Here is a 21,947-nt window from a genome sequence, read left to right as displayed (position 1 = left end):
GTGCAGGTCGTACGGTGCTCTGGGAGGGGTACCAAGGGAATCCAATATGTTTGCGTGGAAATTTTGCGGTAATCAAATATTATGCGAAGTAAGCTGGCCAACACCCAAAGATCAGAGCAATTTGGCAGTGCTGATATTGGACATGATGGCACCTCGGTGTTGAGCACTGTGGCTTCTGTTTATTTTGTGTCCTTCTCCTAATAGCATCGCATCATAACCACGAGTAGTAGACTTCTAGCACTTGAAGAACTGCTGGCCTAGCTCTGGATGCCAAGGCCCACGGTATGTAATTCTGTGACGCCTATATTGTCATCTCCTGGGTTCCCAAGCTGACGTGTGGGGGACAGTCATTTGGCCAGTAAGCGATCCTAGCTGACTGCCTGTCATCCATGCTAAGAAGTGGCCTCCTTGTTGTCTACTTGTCCCCTGAGTGCCCAGTTATTCTCCTACAGGAAATGATTGAGAAAGAGTGCTAAGGAAGCCCCTGGGTGGCTCAGTCAGTTAAGAGTCTGCCTTCGGGGGCGCCTGGGTGGCTCAGTGGATTAAGCCGCTGCCTTCGGCTCAAGTCATGATCTCAGGGTCCTGGGATCGAGTCCCGCATCGGGCTCTCTGCTCAGCGGGGAGCCTGCTTACCCCTCTCTCTCTCTGCCTGCCTCTCTGTCTACTGTGATCTCTCTCTGTCAAATGAATAAATAAAATCTTTAAAAAAAAAAAAAAGAGTCTGCCTTCGGTTCAGGTCATGATCCCAGGGTCCTGAGATCGAGCCCCGAGTTGGGCCCCCCGCTAAGTGAGGAGCCTGCTTCTCCCTCTCCCTCTGCTGCTCTCCCTGCTTGTGCCCGCTTTCTCTCCCACTCTCTCTCTGTCAAATAAATAAAACCTTAAAAAAACAACAACAAAGAGAGCTCTAAGGATGGAGGAAAACAAAAAGAAAGAGTCCAAGAAAATGAATGACCCTAGTTAGAAAATAGAACTGTAGATGACATTAAAGAGTAAAATATCCAGGGTGCCTGGGTGGCTCAGTGGGTTAAAGCCTCTGCCTTCGGCTCGGGTTATGGTCTCAGGGTCCTGGGATAGAGCCCTGCATCGGGCTCTCTGCTCGGCATGGAGCCTGCTTCCCCCCACTCTCTGCCTGCCTCTCTGCCTACTTGTGATCTCCCTCTGTTAAATAAATAAAATCATTTTTAAAAAGTATAAAAAAAAATTTTTCAAAAAGTAAAATATCCAGTTCAACGGGAGTTTGGAGCCTCAACATGAATGAGTTCTCTATACACTCTCTAGAAAACTAAGGGCAATCAACAAGAGTGTCTGAGTGTTCCAACCAGTGGACAAACAGACTCTATTATAGTATTTCTACAGTCATTAAGGTTTGGAAGAAGGGCGCTGAAAATGTGCAGGTAGACTTTGCTGCCCAATAGAATGAAAATCGTATGCTATCATCGTGTTTGCAAATCTGGGACTTTGGAAAGCCTAAGAATGTCAAGGAACTGCTGTTCCTCGTGTTTGTGTGGCTGGTGCCTGATCATTTTCGAAGTGCCTTTGTGTTCTCAAGAGATGTCGTTGGCAGCAGTTAGAGAAGCCATGAGAGGGTCAAGGGGTCACAGCCAGACCTCAGGCCTTGTCCGTGCTCCTCCACCTACTCTGCGTTGCCCCAGTCAAGTCTCTTATCCTCCCCAGATGTCTGGGTCTCCATCTGCTCTGTGAAGATACAAATGGTACTCACTCCGCTTGAACCACAGAGTCCTAGGAAGGACTTGAATTGCTACTACGCAAAGTGTTTGAGAAATAGAACGAATGGTGCCCGTGGGGTCAACTCATTCATTCATTTCACAAATATTACTGAATTCTCTTGGCGCTGTGAGTAGCACATGAGAGGTGATGAACACCTGGCTCCCACATTTGAGACTAAGGGTCCACGTGGAGATATACTTTTTTTTTTAAGATTTTCATTTATTTATTTATTGGTCAGAGAGAGAGAGAGAGAGAAAGAGCAAGCACAAGCAGGGGGAGCAGCAGGCAGAGGATGAGGGAGAAGCAGGTTCCCTACTGAGCAGGGAGCCGGAAGCTTAACCACCTGAGCCACCCAGGCATCCCTGAGTGGAGATATGCTCAAAGGGAAGAAAAGAACTTTCGCCTTGAGCTCAGACGGAGCACCACAGGGCTGCAGAGGAGAGCCCCACCCCGCTGCCCACAGCCGATTGGCAGGCATCCTACCACAGCCATCATTCTCCCTCCTAGTCCTGCCCTGACTCCCATTTCCTGCAGTCCAAGTGAACTTGACCATGGTAGCTGAGCCAGCCAGCTTCCTTACAAAAATTTCCACTGGGTGTCACATGGCTCAGTTTCCCTGCAAGGTCCGGCCTGGTGTTCTGGTCTGAGCAGGGAAAAACATCATCAGGGCTGGCTGTTCACAAAAGCAAACAGAGGGATTAAAGAGGAAGAAGGAGGAAGACACTTTTGCAAATGGACCGGAATGACACTGTATTTAACCTAATTACCTGCCAAGCCACATGCAGCCATTAAAGGATCCATATTCTGTAATAGCGTTTCCTGCTGTGGAAATACTCACCCACGCACAGGATGTTGAAGCAGAAGCCCTCGCTGACGGACTTATTCACCAGCTGGTCAGGCAAGCTGTCAAACCCCACGTGTCCAGCCAGGGGGACCGTGCGGCAACCTTCACCCTAATTTGGGAGAAAATGAAAATGTGCTTAAAAGCAATCTGGGTTCTCCCTTCTCATGCAAATGACCCACAAGCGAGGAAGTAGTCCCCCAAACCCAAGCCGGGTGGGTCCCCATCTTCCCTTAGCTCCTCCCTGCCCCGAAGCAGAAGGGCCACTGGCTTAGAAGTCATGGCTTCTCAAGTGCAGGCCTCTGTGGGCTCCACAGTGAAGGTCACCATGGGTCCACGCAGAGCAAACTGCCCAGGTGGCTTCTGGGACAGTGGGGGAGGGCGGGGTCAGGGGACGAGGTTCATGGTCATGGGGTTACGCTCCACGCCACCACTGAAAAGCCAGGTCATCTCCCCGTGACTCCGGTTCCTTGCACATCTGTCCATTGGTCGGGGGACTCCAAGGAGCTTCGCACAAGGCCTGGTCCGTGCCTAAGCATCCAGTAAATATTACAAAAGGACTTCAGAAAGCAATTCCTCCTCTCTCCAGGCCATCGGGGGCAAACAAACACAATGGGGGCGCAGTTTAAGGGGCAAGAGACTAGGCTTGGAAATGAGACTCAGTGAGAGTCCCACCCCCTTCACCTTCTGACCTCGGACAAGTTACTTAAGTCCTCTGAGTTTGCCCATCTGTCAAGTCAGGGACAAGTAGTGACTAGCTCATAGGGCTGGGGTGAGGACCCCACGGACGATTGGTCCATGAGCTCTGGGCGTGGTGCCTGGGATGTGGGGAGCCTCCCATTGACAGATGCTGCTCCTGCTAGGGCTCCGGGAGGCTACCCCTCTCCTCAGAGTCCCCAAATAACACGTGATGCCATGGGACACTTGGGAATCCCCCTCACCCCCGCCAGCTTGAGAGAGCTGCCTCCGTGCTTGCCCCCACCTGGGTCCCTGGTCTCCAAGGTCAGCCAAGCCATTCTCAGCCCTGGGAAGCAGAGGGCCCTTGCTTCACCTGTTAGTCCCAGCGCTTCTAACTGTTAGTGGTTTTGTAAAGCAGGGAGAGCCTCAAACTGGGGCAGGCTTCCAAGGAGCCAGGGGGGAGGAAAAAGAGGCCTGCGTGTACTCAAGAAAAGTGCTAACTGCCAACGGCCCCACGGGAAGAGAGAAGGGCAGTCCGAAGCAGCTAGACAGGAACCACCGGCGGGCTATGTAAGGAGTTGGGAGTTTCTGGTGGGTGGGAGCTCCACCAAGATTTCAGGGAACCAGAAAGGGACCCAGAGCAAGCCAAGAAGGGCATGGTCCGTGTCAGGAGGCCCGCCCCAGCATCCCGGGCTGTGTTAACCGGCAGCACTTTCTGCTGCCTGCACCTGCTTTCAAGCTAGGTCCCTAAGTGCGCATTTGCACTTGGAGAGGGATGGGCTGAGCCCCTCCACAGCTGCTGTTGCCAGAACGGCGGCCCAGGTAGCCCCTTCACCCAGTCATGCCATCGGGTCTTCCAAGAGCGAGAGATAGGGCTAGGGCCGGGACTGCCATCTGGAAAGTTCGTTACCCTCACACGTCTTCCCCCACGCCCTCCCAGCGGAGTGTTCCTGACACACAACCATATGCCAAAGTTCAGTCTGAGCTGGCGTCTGCCGGGCCCCAGAGGGGCACCTGAGAACAGCTGGGTTTCCTGCGTGGGCCACGGCCCTTGGGCTCTGGTTCTACATGCACCCCTTTCTGCTTCCCCTCACCCCTTCCTCCTCCTTTTTCTTAGAGCAAACAAACGAAGATGCAAGTTTCCCACCAGTTGTTCTTGGTCCTCAACATGGCAGGGGAGACAGAGACTTAAGAGCCAAAGTAGGCTTTCTCCGCGGGTCCTCCTACATAGCAGGCATCGGAAATTGGGACACACTCGGAGCTGAGGTTTCCTGAGCCATATTTTATCGGCCCTGGCTGCCTCTTCCTGTCTCCAAATTCAGCACCATGAAACTCTGGCCTCTGGTCCAAGCGCCAAAAGGAAAGAGAATTTTCAAACTGAACATAGTGGAGACGTGGGAAGAAAGCTACTCCTTTTCTTTTCAAGATTTTATTTATTTACTTATTTATTTAAAATATTTTATTTATTTTTTGAAGACAGAGATCATAAGTAGGCAGAGAGGCAGGCAGAGGGGGGTGGGGGAAGCAGGCTCCCTGCTGAGCAGAGAGCCTGATGCAGGACTCGATCCCAGGACCCTGAGATCATGACCTGAGCTGAAGGCAGAGGCTTAACCCCCCGAGCCGCCCAGGTGTCCCTAATATTTTATTTATTTACTGACAGGAAGAGAGAGAGCCCAGCAGGGGGTAGCAGCAGAGGGAGAATCAGGCTGCCCACAGAGCAGGGAGCCCATCACGGGGTTTGATCCCAGGACCCTGGGACCTGAGCCAAAGACAGATGCTTAACAGATTGAGCCACCCAGGTGACCCTCCTCTTCTTCCTACTTTTTTTTTTTTTTTTTTAATTAAGAGAGGGAGAGATGGGTGCCTGCGTGGCTCAGTGGTTGAGTGTTAGACTCTTGGTTTCAGCTCAGGTGAAGTCATGGGATGGAGTCATAGGATGGAGCCTGGGTCAGGCTCCACGCTAGGTGCAGAGTCTCCTTGGGTTCCTCTCCTCTCTCCCTCTCCCTCTGCCCCCTCCCAGCACTTCTCTCTCTCTCTAAAGTAAATGAACAGCTAAATCTTTTAAAAAGAGAGAGAGAGGGCAGGGGGAGGGACAGGAGAGAATCTTTTTTTTTTTTTTTTAAGAGACAGAGAGGGAGAGAGAGAATCATAAGCAGGCTCCACGCCCAGTGCGGAGCCCTACAGAGAGCCCGACATGGGGCTCCATCTCACGACCTTGAGATCATGACCTGAGCCGAAATCAAGAGTCTATGCTTAACCGACTCAGCCACCCAGGCCCCCTTCCACACCTTATTCTTAAAGACTTCCTACATTGTCAACAGCTCACCAAGAACCTCCCATGTGCCCCCCTCCCCCTGCCACTGTTCCCTCCCACCTAGCACAGTGCTGTAAAGAGCCTTAAATAGAAGAAGAAAGAGTATGGGCTTTATTTCCTAGGCAACGGCATTTGGGGGCCCTTTGAGTGTTTTTGAGCATGATACAAGTGGCGTTTTTTGAAAGATCATTCCAGCTGCAGGACGTTTGATTGACTGGAGGAGAGAGAGCTGAAGCAGGAAGACAGATGACTCCAATAACATGATCCTGGCAGAGTGACATCCAGGCACGGTGCCAATAAATGCTGGTTGAACTGAGCTGCTCTGACTTGGGACTCAGGAGGTTGGAACAGACTTGAGACATGTCCTCCCAAAGGGTGATCGCTCCATCAGTGATCGGGTAAGTGGGAGTGAAGCGCAGGGCAATCACAAGGTTCTGAGCCTGGGAGCTTGGATTGGTGGCACCATGGGCAGAAAAAAGAGAAGCCAGGAAAGGGTGCTTGTTCAGTGGGGGAAATGGAGGATTCTGGTTTTAAATAAGCTATTAAGAAACATTACATTTATGGGGGGTTTTAGTTTCTAAAAAGCAAGTTCACTGTAGAAATTTTACAACACAGGGAAAATGATAAAAGAGAAAACAACAAACACTCATAACATTCATGTGTTCTGTATACCTTTTGTTTCTTACAAAATAGGGATAATTCTATATATTCCTTTTCGTAGCCTGACACTTAACAAGAGTGTGGATGTTTTCCTGAGAAATTAAGCATACTTCTAAAACATTATTTGTACTGGCCACATAGCATTCTACAGAACTAATCTTCCACTGCTATACATTCCACATGTTTCCAAGTTTTAAACAATAGAAACAATAATTCTTGTGCTTACAGGTTTGCATAGATCTTTGATTATTGTCTTAAGTTAAATTCCTAGAACTGAAGCCCACTGGGTCCAAGGGCACACACCTTTGAAAGACTTTGGTACATATTGCGAAATCATTCAATAGAGAATAGTACAAACGTCTTATTTCCATCACCAATACAGGAGGGGGTCTGTTTACCTATACTTAGACCAACCCTAAGTTTCTGAGGCTTTTAAACCACTGTGAAAGGATCATTGAAAAATGGCATCATGACGTTTAACCACTTGTATTAGTGAAGGTGAACATTCTTTTTATGGTTCAACTCTATACATGCATGTGTATAAGGTACACATATATGTGAGTTGCCTATTCATGTCCTTGCCCATTTTTTTTTATTTATTTGACAGAGAGAAATCACAAGTAGATGGAGAGGCAGGCAGAGAGAGAGAGAGAGGGAAGCAGGCTCCCTGCTGAGCAGAGAGCCCGATGCGGGACTCGATCCCAGGACCCTGAGATCATGACCTGAGCTGAAGGCAGCGGCTCAACCCACTGAGCCACCCAGGCGCCCGCCCATTTTTTTTAAATTGGTGCTTGTCTGCTTGTCTGGATTTGTAAAAGCATGTTTTTAAAGACTTTTATTTATTTATTTGAGAGAGAGAAAGAGCAAGAGCACGAGCCAGGGGAGAAGCAGAGGGAGAGGGCCAAGAAGACTCAGAGCTGAGCACAGAGCTCAACGCAGGGCTCAATCCCAGGACTCTGAGATCACGACCTGAGCTGAAATCAAGAGTTGGACATTCAACCAACTGAGCCACCCAGGTGCCCCAAAGCATTCTGTACATTAAGGAAAATATGACAGTTTTGATTTTCTGGTGAGATATGCAGGAGAAGAAATCCAACAATTACTTACCCATATGGGACTGTAGGCTCAAGGAGAATTCAGGACTGGGGTATGAATTTAGGAGTGGGAGGTATGAAACTGGATGTGTTCTCCAAGAGATTGTACAGAAAAGATCTGGAGATTGAATATAGGAAATGCCGACAAGTAAGGAATGGGAGGATGGAAAGGATTCTTCCACACGACGGAAATGATCAGAAAAATAAGACATGACCCAGGGGCGCCTGGGTGGCTCAGTGGGTTAAGCCGCTGCCTTTGGCTGGAGTCATGATCTCAGGGTCCTGGGATCGAGCACCGCATCGGGCTCTCTGCTCTGCAGGGAGCCTGCTTCCTCCTCTCTCTCTCTCTGCCTGCCTCTCTGCCTACTTGTGATTTCTCTCTGTCAAATAAATAAATAAAATCTTTAAAAAAAAAAAAAGACATGACCCAATAATTTTCTAGCACCAGAGGCCAAGTTGGAAGTCAGGAAGAATTACAGAGAAATAACCATTAATCTGAAATTTGGTGAATTTGGTGACTTTAGAATCCTTATTTCTTCTGTGTCTTTTTACCTAGAGTCTATCCAATACGCAAAAATTAACTGGGAGGTTTGGGGACGAGGGGACATGGGATCTGGTTACTGTGTTTTTCTTGCTAAGATTTGAGAAGGAAACTTTTTGTCTCAGTGCTTGTAGTTGAGAAAGCTTCAAAAATGTATTTGTGTATATATTTCCTGCTTTAGGAAATCCTGTCTAGCGAGCACCATTGGCTCTTGTTTTGATAAATCTTGTAAGATGTCAAGGTCATCATTATGAGTATTAGTCCTCATTGTTCAGAGCTAAATATGTAGAGGCAAAAAGGACATTGGACTGAATGTACACTGACCCCAGGACAGCCCCTGGAAGTTTCTGTCCTCTCCCTCATTAAAGCTCTGCTATCTTATCTCTTTCCTCTTTCTTCTTAAGGTGGCCTGATTACCCGAGGCCTTAATTACTCTGACTGCAGTTAACTGCCCATTCCCTGGATTACAATGTGTGCAAGAGAAGATGGAATTGACAGCTTGGCCCAACAGTAATACCTCAAGTTATCATCTGGAGTAGCAGGTGGTGGGTGCCATGTTTAAGGCTGGAACTGAGATGCCAGAAGGGCCACAGTCACCCATCTCTGGGGCACCTGGGTGGCATCTGCTTTCGGCTCAGTTCATGATCGAGTCCTGCATCCGGCTCCCTGCACAGCGGGGAGTCTGCTTCTCCCTCTCCCTCTGATCCTCCCCCATCCCCAACTTAAGTGTTCTCACACCGTCTCTCAAATAAATCAATAAAATCTTTTTTTTTTTTTAAGGGCCCATCTCCTGTCACCCTGCAACCTCCCTAGGAATCTATTCTGCAGAAAGTCAGTATCTGTACAAAGATCCATGTACAAGGAACTTCATTACAGCATGATGACAATACTGAAATACTAGGGGGAAAACTCATAAATGTCTGAAAATAGAAAAATATTTAACTAAATTATGGTACATGTATATTCTAGAATATTCTGCAGGCGTTAAGAAGAATGCGGTAGGTCTTGGGGCACAAGGGTGGCTCAGTTTCTTGAGCACCCAACTCTTGGTTTCTGCTCAGTTTGTGATCTCGGGGTTGTGGGATGAGCCCCCCCACATCACTCAGCAGGGAGCCTGCTTGAGGTTCTCTCTCTCCCTCTCCCTCTGCCCTCCCCCCACTCATGTGTACTCTCTCTCTCTCTCTCTCTCCCTCCCTAAAATAAATAAAGAGGGGCGCCTGGGTGGCTCAGTTGGTTAAGCGTCTGCCTTCGGTTCAGGTCACGATCCCAGGGTCCTGGGATTGAATCCAGCGTTAGGCTCCCCACTCAGGGAGGAGCCTGCTTGTCTTTCCCTCTGCCTGGGGCTCCCTCTACTTGTGCTCGCTCTCTGTCAAATAAATAAAATAAAAATCTTTTAAAAATAATAAATTAAATACATAAATAAATCCTTAAAAAGGAAGAAGAATGCAGCAGGTCTGTATGTTCCAAGGCAAATATCTCCAAGACATATTCCAATGTAGAAAAAAGAGGCTGAAGAACAAGCAGCACAGGGGGAGGCCACATGTGCAAAAAAAAAAAAAAAAAAAAAAAAAAAAAAGCCTGATATATGTGTGCTTGCGCATAAATGGTTGTGAATGCATAGAAAGAAGCCAAGAAAAAAGTCCCACCAAACCCAGGAACGTCGGTGGCTACCTCGGGGGAGCGATACGGAAAGAGGGGCTTACACAAGGGGCTAGTCTGTATGCTTCTGTATTATTTGATCCTTTTACAGCATGAATGTATTCACACAATACCCATGTCATTTAAAAACATTTTTAATACAAGAAAAGAGAGCTCTCACTCAGCTTTGCAGCAGGGGTAATTAGGATGCCAAATCTGAGAAGAGCTAAAAGGAAGGCAAAATGAAAGAGTGCTCCTGAGAATTGGGAGAGCCCCCCTCCCCCCCCAATTACATTTCCTGTTTTCTCCCCATCTGCAGTCACCTGTGGTTTGAAATACGTTATACCACATTTCATATCACGGGCAGAAACACCGCTCTCTTTCTCTTCCGCCTCGTCCCCTGGGGACACACCAATTTCATTTTTTAATTGAATATTCTAAGGTGCAAGTTACTAAGAACGAGTTATGGCGGTTCCAGCTGTGCAACTTGCTCCCATTGCTGTTATTCTGAAAACAGAGTCTCATAAGCACCCTGATGGGCAGTCCCTGTCTCCCTGTCCCCCTCCCCCACCCCATCCCTCTTCCAGCCTTGGCGGGATAGGAAGCAAGAGGTCCAGGAGGCCTCTGGGAACTGAGGATCCATCTGTATCAGTGGAGTTTCCCCGCCTCCGCCTCGAGTTGGGGGAGCTGAGTTAGTAGCTGATAATGTTGAAGAAGGAAACCAAAACAAGGCACCTGGCTGGCTCAGTGGGTAGAGCATGGGACTCTTGCTCTCGGGGTTGTGGGTTCAAGCCCCATGTGGGAGGCAGAGATGACTTAAATCAATAAAGAAGTACAGAAGTATGAGGCCAAAACATAAAAGTTGGAACTCATCGCGCCTTTCCCTAAACTTTCTCCTCTGGCCTCTGCACCTTGTAGATACACTGTACAGTCTCACATGTCACTTACTGGTGGGCCTGATCTCTCACACCTTTCCTTTCTCCATCTCCGTCCCAGCCCTGAATGCCAATCTTTGGGGAAGGGACAGAGGGAGAGAGAAAATCTTAAGCAAGTTCCACACCCAGCATAGAACCCCACTCGGGGCTCGATCTCACCACCCTGAGATCATGACCTGAGTCCAAATCAAGAGCCAAAGCTTAATGGACTGCGCCCCCCAGATGCCCCTAAATACCGATCTTTTCTTTAATTATTTTTATTAACATATAAAGTATTATTAGCCCCAGGAGTACAGGTCTGTGACTCATCAGGCTTACACATTTCATAGCACATACCCTCCCCAGTGTCCATCACCCCGACACCCTCTCCCTCCCCCAACCCCAGCAGCCATCAGTTTGTTTCCTGAGATTAAGAGTCTCTTATGGTTTTTCTCCCTCCTGGTCCCATTAAATACGGATCTTTGATAGATCCTGCAACCCTCAGGATGATCAAAATCAAACAATAGTTCAATGATGCACAATGGAATATTAAGCAGGTGATAAAGACATTTTCTAAGAATATTCAGTAACATGGGAAAATGATCATCCAATAGGCAAATAACAAAACAAAACAAAACCCTATATATACAGGATCATTCCAATCATGGGGGAAAGCATATATATATATATATATATTTTTAAATTTTTATTTATTTGACAGAGAGACACAGCAAGAGAGGGAACGCAAGCAGGGGGAGTGGCAGAAGGAGAAGCAGGCTCCTGGCCAAGAAGGGAGCCCTATGCGGGGTTTCAGCCCAGGATTCTGGGATCAGGACATGAGCCAAAGGCAGAACCTTAATGACTGAGCCACCCAGGCACTCCGCCTGAATGTACTTTTTAAAGTTCGGAAGAATATACAGTTGACTCTTGAACAACGCAGTTTGAATTGCCTGGGTCCACGTATGCATGCATTTATTCCCCATAAATACAAGAAAGGACTACAAATGTGTTTTCCCTTCCTTATGCTTTTCTTTTTTTTAAAGATTTTATTTATTTATTAGAGAGAGCGGGGGAGGGGGAGAGAGAGAGAAAATCTCAAGCGTACTCCGAGCTGAGCAAGGTCTCAGTATGAGGGCGGAGCTGATGTGGGACTTGATCTCATGACCTCACGACCTGAGCCGAAATCAAGAGTTGGACACTTAACCGACTGAGTCCCCCAGGTGCCCCCCTTATGGTTTTCTTAATAACATTTTACTTTCTCTAGCTTACTTTCCTGTAAGAATACAGTGTGTCATACAGATAACATACAAAAGATGTGCTTGTCCTGCTATTCCTGTTACGGGTACAGCTTCCAGTCAGCAGTAGGCTTCTGAGTAGTTAAGTTTTGGGGGAGATGAAAGTTATACGTGGATTCTTGATTCTTCACTGCAGGGGGTTAGCACCCCCAACCCCTGTGTTGTTCAAAGTCAACATTATACCAAAACGGTGACAACAGTTACTTTTGGGGGCGCCTGGGTGGCTCAGTTGGTTAAGCATCTGCCTTTGGCTCAGGTCATGATCTGGGGTCCTGGGATCGAGCCCCGGATTGGACTCTCTGCTCAGCGGGAAGCCTGCTTCTCCCTCTCCCACGCCCCCTGCTTCTGTTCCCTCCTTCACTGTCTCTCTCTGTGTCAAATAAATAAATAAAATCTAAAAAAAAAAAAAAAAAAGATACTTTCGGGTAGAGGGAATGTGGACACTGTTGCTTTTCTGTGTCTTCCAAATTTCCAACAATAGGCATCTTTTACCTTTTGGGGGGGCAGATTTTATGTTTATAATCAGAGTAGAAAAATGTCATGTTTTCTTAAAGATTTTACGACGATGCTTTCCAAGACAAGAGAAGTAGCCTCAGATATTTTAGCAAAATCTTCAACCACAGCTACGAGAAAGGTGCTTTACATATAGGTAATCAGAAAATCCAGTTAAGTAGTCCACTTTGGGGCAGTTTTATTGTATGCAAACATTTATTTTCCCAATATGAGAACAAAGCCCTATTATTGTCCTCACTATAACATTATATATATATATATATATATATATATATATATATATATAACTTATAACTTATTATACGGTATAACTTATTATTCTAAGGATTCATGGGAACAAGAAGTCAAATCACATATCCACAAACATCCAGAAAAACTGCTTGCTGCAGCAATCAGGTGGCTGAGAGCCTTCTCCACGGCCTCCAGTCGGGGAAGTGGACGCCACTGTATTATTGGCCCTAAGAACCACAAAAACACTGATAAGTTCCCAGAGATTATTTAAAAAAAAAAAAAAACCCTCCAGTGTATCTCCCACGGCAAATGTCAGGATTTCCCTCCTGCCGATTAAGCCAGGCTAAGAGGAAACTGACAAGAGTAGCAATGCCCCGAACTGGGAGAGAGACGTTTGGAAGGGGGAGCCCTTTCCAAGGAAAGAGAAATCTTGCCCACCTGGGCCTTTCAGTGGGGAAGCAGCTTCAGGGACCCTGGGGAAGCACAAAGGAAACCATCTTTACCATGCAGGGAGAAGGCCCATTTTTGGCAAATCCAATAGAAGAAACTCTGGATTTTAATACACCAGATCAGTTCCTGAGTGGCTTTTCATTCTATAAAAGGATTCACAGCAGGATTCCATTAAATGGCCAGCTCTCCTAGTGCATTTAAAATGGGATTCAAATAGACAGAAATTCAGCCGTCATGTACCTTTATAGGAAGACAATAGCTCACTACACCTATGGGCAGACCATCTGAACCGCTGTTTCTGTTCCGCTTACAGAGATCCTGCTGAGCTCAAAGCACAGACTTGCCTTTCCCTCAACTCTCTCCCCACCCTGCTCGCTCAGGAGTCAAAGCAGGGAAGAGGTGGAGTTCAAGTCGTCCACCTCGGACGGATATAGAAGCAGGCTAGAGCCTAAGAGAAATTAAGCTGGAGAACAAGGAAACAGAGGACCATACAGCGTCAGAGCTGGTCGCGGCCCTGAAGGCTCACCTACGCCAACCCGCTCATTTCGCAAAAGGGGAAACTGTCTGAGAGCAAGGAAGTGACTTGGCCCAAGTCACGGAGGGGTTTGGGGCAGAGAGCGAAGTGGTGCAGGGCTCCCGGCCCTGGTGAGCGCAGGGCCGCTTTAAGGTGGGAAAGCTTGACTCCAAGTTGGCAGGTATTTTCTTTCAAGCTGCTAAAGTTCTGGGGGCATCGGGCTTGTGGCTTAAGGACAGTCAAGAGGGACAAGAGTCACAGATCACGACCCGGACCCCTGTGTGCTCACCGAGGTGGGTCTGGCCCATGGAGGGCAACTGAGGCAGTCTGATTTGGGCCTAACTAAGCCTGAGCCCCAGGGCGACCTAACCCAACTAGCCAGATTCTAGGTAAAAGCCAGTTCCATCTCAGGCCAGGGGCCACTCCTGCTGGTAGCAGGTCACCTTTCCCACATAAAGCCAGATTCCCTCCGGGCTGGGCTCTTTAAACAGAGTTTTCGAGGTGTTCTGGCCACTGTTATCTCTAATCTGCTTTAAAAAAAAAAAAAGAAAAGAAAAGAAAAGAAAAAAAGGTTTACTCACAGGCCTCTGGATGAATGCCCAGCTGTCCTCTAGGGAGCCTGAATTTGCCTCTGCCTCCATCTGGTCTCATTTAAAGTGGATCTAAGAAAACCCAGTTCCTGCCTCCTCGCCGGTGCTCAGAGCCGGGGCCTCCGCTGGGAAAGGAAACTCGGCACCGCCTCACACCTCATCAGGGTCAGAAAGCAGAGATCTGTGGCTGTTATCCCAGGGCCTTCTTTAGGGGGTTCCAGGGGGCCCTGCCAGGAGAAACCTGAGCCCTGATCCTGTCTCCCACCTCCCCACCCCGGAGTGGAACAGATGACCCAAGTCCAGGGCCAGCAAGGAGCACGCGGCATAATTCTCACCCTCCTTGAGCACATATGTGGCCTCCTTCCTCTTGTAGGCGGCGGAGAAACCCAGGGTTTCAAATCCCAGCAGCAGAAGCCTCCTCCTGCCAAACCGAGGAGGAAGGGTCTGTGTTTCTAATTTATTCGGCTCCTCCCCGCCCCCCCCCCAGTTGTTACTTAAAATAATCCATCATTACACGGCTGGTGGCTCCAAGATTTTTATTTAAAGCAATATGGGAAGAAAGAAAAAAGAAAACCCACACGTAACCCATGACTGAGCTATCTGGGATTGAAGCGGAGAATCTTTTCACCATCACGGATCGAGGCATCCAAGGATAATCTTCTCTGAGCTACACCCTCCCCGCTACGGGTGCACTGGGGTGGGAAGGAATGCAGTGAAGAGAGGGGAAAGTTAGGGTCTGGCAGGATTTTTATTTCTTAGAAACTTCGCGAAAAGGGCAGGTTTGGTTGTTTTGAACGGATCTGTGTCATCCGGTGTGGGTCTCACTGTTTCAGCCACTAACCCTGTACCCATACAAGAAGAAAACACAAAGACTCGTCTGGGAAATATAGATGACAGCATTTGGAGACCGTTGAAAGAAACCTGTTCCACTTATCCATGGTATTCTCTTTCCTTTCTCTTCTCCTTCTCTTTCTAGAATGTGTTCCAAAGAGTACACACCACTTACAAGCCCTTCTCAGTTGTTCGCGCTAATATAAAACCATGGCTCTGATAATCCAGAAACCCAGGCAAGTCTAGAAATCAATCCTGTTTGGTTTTGGAATACCTTTTTCCAGGGGACTTATCTTCCTAATTAGTTTTGCTCAGGCTCCCTTACAGTGCACAAAGGGAGGGGCCCTGCTGGGTAACAAAGCCCGCAATTAACGGAAAATTTACAGCACAGGCTCCGCAAGGTAAATGCTACGCACATGACTGCAGATCAAAATCTCATTATACCATACAGACAAACCACTCAGCTGTAATGCAGTTTTGTAATAAGAACACTGCTAACACTCAACATTTCCAGGATTTAGGAAATGAAAGGAAACGGGGATGATTCTTGCCTGTCATGGGAGGGGGGGGCGCTCTCAGAGGGCACGGTCCTGTGAATGAACAAATTTGTTCATGAATGAACAAATGAAATGCTCCTAGGCCAGGAGCAGAGGGAGAGCTCACCCATCTTCACACCCACCCCCTTTCTTAGCCAAAGCCCTCAGGAGGCCTTTCCAGTCACCCACCGCCTGCACTGGAGGCGGGATTGGGTCCGGCTGGTAATGAATTCTTACAGCAGGCCACAGCTCGGCTGTGTAGTACTGATCACAATGATAATTATATAGTTATTTAAGTCTGCCTCCACTACTAGATAGTAAACTCCCTGAGGGAAGGGACCGTATACCTTTGGTGGGACGGAACATTGTCATTTCCTGCCCTCCCCAGCTTTTTTTTCTTTTTAAAAAATAGTTTATTTATTTATTTGACAGAGATTACAAGTAGGCCTAGAGGCAGGCAGAGAGAGGGGGAGGGAAGCAGGCTCCCTGCTAAGCAGCGAGCCCAACTCCCGCCCAGCTTGTCTTAACCTGACCCCAAGGCAGGGGCTGAGCCACCCGCTTGCCCCATCCCCCCAGCTTTTTCTTTGGAAAAGTCTCAAACACAGAAAAGTCAGAAAATAGTACCATGATCAGCAATGGTTTAGATCACCTTGGTTTAGATTCAATGAATTCTAATATTGGAGGCCATGTGAATTTTCTTTTTATGTTTAAAGATTTACTTATTTATTTGAGAGAGAGAGAGAGAGTGCAGGAGTGTGAGAGCAGGATGGGGGAGGGCAGAGGCAGAGAGAGAATCTCAAGCAGATGCCCAGCTGAGCACGGAGCCCTCCTCCATGCCGCACTTGATCCCATGACCCTGAGATGATCATGATCTGAGCTGATAAGAGGAGATGGCTGCTCAACTTCCTGAGCCACCCAGGCACCCCAGCCATGTAAATTTCCCTCTGTGCTGTGTCCTCAGTGGAGGTATGGGTACATACTGGGGTTTTGCTCTCCCCGCTTGGAGCAGGGAGCTTCCAGGGGGAATGGAGGGTAAATGCCATTTGGTAGCAAGACCGGAATGCAGAGGCAGGCATCTGCCAGCCTGTAGGCACTTCCCCGGGTAGGGCAGAGTTAGTCCCTGCAAAATCTTTCATTAGGGAGAAAGACCATTCCCTGGCTGCCACCGGGGGACAGCATCACTGTCCACCTTGTGGGACTGGTTCAAGCCAGACTCAATGAGCTGTTCCTTTTACAGGCCAGCACTTAACAGTCTGGACCTAAAAATGCAACACTGAAAGAAACAGCTCAATGAAAAAGCCAGAAGATGCAGCCCCTGAGGCCTGCTGGGCTGTGGCTTTCTACGTGACCTTGGACGAGTCATGTACCCTTAAAGAGTATATATTAATAGCAGCCCAAGTCACCTCACAGGTAGGGGCTGGGAGTGGGGACAGCCCAAGAATCTTCTAAAGTTCTCTAATTATTTCACAATGTCCACAGTCTGTCTCTCCAACTATAGACCATAAGCTTAAAAGCTGGGCGCCTGGATGGCTCAGTCCATTAAATGTCTGCTTTTGGCTCCAGTCATGATTCCAAGGTCCTGGGATCATCCCAGATCCGGCTCCCTGCTTAGCAGGAAGTCTGCTTCTCCTTCTCCTCCCCACTCATGCTCTCTCGCTATCTCTGTCTCTCTTGTCTCTCAAATAAATAAATAAATAAAATTTAAAAAACAATTTTTTAAATTTAGGGTGCCTGAGTGGCTCAGTGGGTTAAAGCGTCTGCCTTCGGCTCAGGTCGTGATCCCAGAGTCCTGGGATTCAGCCAGCCCCCCCCCACATGGGGCTCTCTGCTCAGCGGGGAGCCTGCCTCCTCCTGTCTCTCTGCCTACTTGTGATCTCTGTCAAATAAATAAATTAAAAAAAAAATTTTTTTTTTAAATTTTAATTAAAAAAAAAATAAAAGCCAGGAATTATGTCTGCTACTTTTTTTTTTTTCTGGTCAAGTTCACCAGGGCTAGCCACAGTGCTGGACACTTATTGGGGGAAAGTCAACGAGTGGACACAATGGAGAAACGGTTTTGGCATGCAGAATCTTCGTGGTGTTTGTTCAGATGGGACGGGATTGGACTGCGTACTCAAGAGCTGAACTTCCAAGCAGCATGCATGCCCAGAGAAGGGTCCTATCCAACAACTCCATGGCCTGTTTTAAGTCACTAATGATGTTACCTAACTAGCCATGGTGACCTTCAACTGATTCTGGAAAGAACACCTCCCCCGTCACGCACACAGCAAGAGTGCTGCTTGGATGGCACCATGTCTCAGAGCTCATTCAAAAGAACTCCTACGCTAGGCACACTTAAGTTGATTCTCCAGTCTTCTCTTCCCGAACCCTGGATACGTGGTCCTTGGAAGAAACAAGCAGCAACCAGACACCCAAGGTCTCCTGAGTTAATTCCATCTTGCCCTGTTGAATTACAACTTCTTGCAGACACAAAGGAGAGCAGAGAGACAAATGACACATAAACAAGAGCTTTACAGACTGGGCGGGGGGTGGGGGGGGGGGGCAGGGAGAGTGACGTCAGTCTTCCCAGAAACCCATTTATCCTGATAACAAGGTCTCAAGTGCTTGGGCTGCTCTTTCAGCTCTGGAATCTGGCTTACAATTATCTTCTTCATCATACAGTATAGGCAAGGCCAGCCAGAGCAAACTGGAACCATGCAAAGCAAACCAAAAGGCCCTAAATCACCCCCATCCACCACCACCACCACCCCCCCCCCCCCGTCTGCCAAACAAAGGGGACCTCTGGGTTGCCTCAATCTGCCTGAGGTGAAACACAACCTTCTGGAATGTTCCCCATTACGACATCTGCCCTGCAATCCTAATCCAGGCAAGGGGGACTGGTGAGGGAGCAAGGACAGGTCGATGCAAATTAATTAACTGACAAGAAAAATCATTAGTGTCCTTTTTGGTCACTAAAGACAGGGCAAGTGTAATCCAAGAGACTTAATCCCTCTACTTAAACCATGCCATCTCTAAAATGCAGGTAACAGGGAGCAGAAAAGCACTCTGGGAACCTTCAAAATGCTACAGCAATAAATATGACAGTGCCAATCTCAGAGAGAAGAGAATTCTATCAAATTCCATGATCACAGAGCCTTGTCTACCTACTCCTGGTCCTCCTGCATCATGACAATGTAAAGATCTGGTTCTGGGGTCTGCAGGGGTTGGGTAAGTTCAGAAGAAATCATCCTGCCCTTCCAGACAGAGACAAGAGGGTGGAAAAAATTCATATATATCCTGTGGAGAAAATACAACCAGATTCTGGATTCAGATTTTGAAAACAAAAACGAATCAATTTCAATTACAACAAATACCTAGAGGTTTGGGGTTTTTTTGTTTTTGGTTTTTTTGGTTTTTTGTTTGTTTGTTTTTGCTCTGGAATTACAGTGCATAGACTATTTCCCTAAATAAGTAAGCCACAAGGTTTAAAAACTTTTGTGTGTGTGTGTGTGTGTGTGGCTCGGAGATCTTCATCCAGTAGTATATGGTGTTGTGGGGTTCACCTACCCCTACTTCACTCTACCTCACCATAGAGTGAGTGAGGGTAACTGCGGGCTTCTGAAGACCTCCGATACCACGGAGGAAGAGAAAGGTTAGACTGTTCCCCCAAATGGAATCACCCCCTCCCTTTACAACCAAACTTCTGGTCTAAAAAAAAACCCAAACAAATATGGAGCCTCTGGTCACTTCAGTTATGGTTTCTCTGAACATCCCGGGCAGGAAAACTTCAGTTCTTTAACAGAAGGTTTTGTTTGTTTGTTTTTTGTTTTTCCAGAGTCTGTTGCCAACAAAATGAGACGGCACCGCTTTTGCAAGCCTCACACTTATTCTTCTGCGTCCCCATAGAAAGAAGCGGGCTGCACAGGTTTTGGCATACAAGCCCAGTTACGCGCAACACGCACCGGAGGCAGACCCCTAGGGGCTGGCAAACCGCCGGTCAAGGTATCCAGAAACATGCCAAAACACGCAGCCACCCCCTCCAGACCAGCGAGCTGCACACACACGCACACGCACACACGCACGCACGCACACACGGGACCCAGAGGCACCCGGCACAAGCAGAGAGGGGTTGGGACACAGGGACACACACCACGGAGGTGAGCGCCCACAGAGAAACAGGCGGACTCATCTAGGGTCACAGACAGCCCCGGCGCCGCCGCCCGCCCAGCAGGCACGAGTGCGCGCGCGTGCACTCGGACGCTTACGGTGATACACACACACACACACACAGACGCAGTCACATATGTAATGCATATGGAGAAACCCTACCCCAGCCAGTCACCTCCCCGCCCCCCACCACCACCACTCACCGCCTCCTGCCCCGGGCTCACCCCAGCCCCGCGCCCCTCTTCCGCAGGAGGCCTGGGTCCCGGGGAGGGGGTTGCTGGGCGCAGGGGGGCGGCCCGACGGCCGGAGGAAGCGAGACCAGGGAGCCTGGGACCTCGAGGGCTGCGCGGCTGGTTCGGCCATTCATTCGGCAACGCCCCAGTGGCGCGGCGGCAGCTGCAGCGAGGGAGGCGGCGGCGCTCACTGCAGCCCTAGGGCAATGCAAGTTCAGCGGCCGGCCCGCAGCCTCCGCCAGGCCCCCTCATCCGTCCGCCACCCGCGGGGACAGGTTGGGGGAGTGAGCCGCGGACCCCGGGAGCAGAAGTCCCGCCGCGCCTCGACTCCTGGATGCTGCCCGCAACCCTCGCCGCGGCCGTGGCGGCGGCCAGGTCTCCTCCACCCTTCTCAGTCCCCCGGCCCCTGGCGCCGGCACCCCAGCCGGTCACTCACCACCTGGCGAGCTATATCGGTCGCTGCCATCGCTCCTGCGTCCGCCAGGGCTGCCACGGGTGCCGCCGCCACCAGAGCTAGAGCACAAGAAACAGCGGAGCTTCTCCCACAAAGAGAAAGTGTTACACTTCGGGCGCGACCAAGTCCGGTGGGGGGAGGTGCGAGGGAGGGGCCCCCGCGCCGCTGCTCCAACCCCGACCTCCCCTCTATCGCCCACCCCCTCGGAAGTGGGGTATGGGGAGGGGGCGGATTTCACGCCCCGCTTCCCCCTACAGCGAACCCAGTTCCAGTTCTCCCAGCAACCTCAGCTGTAGGCCTTTGAGAAGGGGGGCGGGGGCTCCCCTCGGTGACCACGTCCCCTGCCCCCCCCCCCGCCACTGGCTCCGTGGTACGTCCCGACCTCTGCTGAATTGTCACACCCCCCTGCTCTCGCCTTACATCCCAGAGTCCCCAGACCCCGGAGGCTGGAAGGGAGCCCCCGCCCCTCCCCCTCCCGCGCACAGCTTGGCGGCTGAGCTCTGCAGTCCTCCTCCCCCTCCTCCCAGCCCCCTGTACCCCCTCTTCCTCTCCACCGAGATCTCAGGGTGCTCCGATGGGAGCGCCAGCGGCTGGAGACGCGAAGCTCCTCTACACCTCCTCCCCCCCCCCCCCCCCCCATGGCCCGGGAGGGGGCAGCTGCGGCACCTGCCGCTCCACAGTGGAGCTTAGATAGAGGGGGCAGTTGAGGGGATCCGCACTGCGGCCCCGCAACTGAGCTGTGACGTGCGGAGTCCGAGGCCCGCAGACTCGAGGTCCCCTTCTGCCCTGGGGTTTCCAAGCCTCGGATGCTGTAGGCTGTAAATTCGTGGAGCCGAGCTCACCACTCCTGGGTCCTTCATACGGACAGACCCCTCACTCCTCTCCCCACCAAGCCCTAGAAGCTCAGCGTGTGAGCGGGGGTTCAGACCACGACCCCCTTCTAGCGCCTGGGTCTCCAGGGAGTCTCAGAGGAGGAGCTTGGGGATGAAGACCCCCAGCTCTGTCGAGCGGGATGTGGGAGTGACCGGGAGCGGCCTCCGGTGGCTCTGTCCCGCCCGGATTTCCCCTTCACCTTCGCTCAGACCGGGAGAAGGCGGCCGGCGGTGCGCCGAGAGAGCGTCCGAAGGCAGAGGCTGTGCCAGCCCGCTTTCCTTTTCCTCCTGGCCAGCCGCCGCCGCGGGCCCTCTCCCTCGCCCTCGGCACCTCTCCCCCTCTCCAGCCCTGACGCCCCCGACCCCTCCTGGGGAGTGGCCCCTTGCTGGCTCCCTAGGACTCGAGAACCTTAGCCGACTTGGCGTGCCCGAAGCCCTAGCTGGCGGACACTGCGCTCCACTCCTCCGCAAGGCTGGTGCCCGGGTCTCCGAGAGGCGCCCAGACCCCCAAGTGGGACCCGGGACCTCAGGGGGGAGGCAGACCCATGAGCAAAAGCCGGACAGCGACGTGGCCCGGATAGGATAGAGGAGGTGGTCCCACAGCGGCCCAAAGTCAGGAGCGGCTGAGGGGGAGGCAAGAGGGAGGAAAAGGAGAAAAACAGGAACCGGGGAGAGAGAAGAAGGGAGCCGATGCAGAAGCCCGGGCCTGGGGAGAAGGAAGGAAGGCAGAGAAATGGGGCGGCCACGTGAGGTGCTTTCCTGGCACTTGATTCCACCTGGGGGACAGAGCTTTTCACACCGCGTCAGGGAGCCCTCTAGGTGCGTGTGCCCCTTGAGAACAGGGACTCCACAAAATGCACCCCCAGTGCCTAGT

At 50.2% G+C, this 21,947-nt stretch overlaps 1 protein-coding gene across 7 annotated transcripts in view; it reads right to left on the bottom strand.

Annotated features, from left to right (window-relative positions):
* SEPTIN6 (septin 6) overlaps nucleotides 1-20,494 on the bottom strand; it is a 61,692-nt gene extending 41,198 nt beyond the window's left edge. For 4 of the 7 annotated variants that reach the window (XM_059385809.1, XM_059385807.1, XM_059385808.1 and 1 more), the window contains exons 1-2: nucleotides 20,184-20,491; nucleotides 2,567-2,681 (exon numbers count right to left, since the gene is read on the bottom strand). In XM_059385809.1, the coding sequence (XP_059241792.1) occupies nucleotides 2,567-2,681; nucleotides 20,184-20,213 (145 nt within the window). In that variant the 5' untranslated portion in view covers nucleotides 20,214-20,491. Of the gene's footprint in view, nucleotides 1-2,566; nucleotides 2,682-14,336; nucleotides 14,423-20,183 lie in introns of all 7 variants that reach the window. The other 3 variants (XM_059385805.1, XM_059385804.1, XM_059385806.1) reach the window with 3 other exon arrangements.
* Between the last annotated feature and the right edge of the window lie 1,453 nt (nucleotides 20,495-21,947).

This window comes from Mustela nigripes, chromosome X, assembly GCF_022355385.1.
Source record: "Mustela nigripes isolate SB6536 chromosome X, MUSNIG.SB6536, whole genome shotgun sequence".
Lineage (NCBI taxonomy): Eukaryota > Metazoa > Chordata > Mammalia > Carnivora > Mustelidae > Mustela > Mustela nigripes.
Note: the sequence above shows the minus strand (reverse complement) of the source record. Positions and strands in the feature narration are given on the sequence as shown.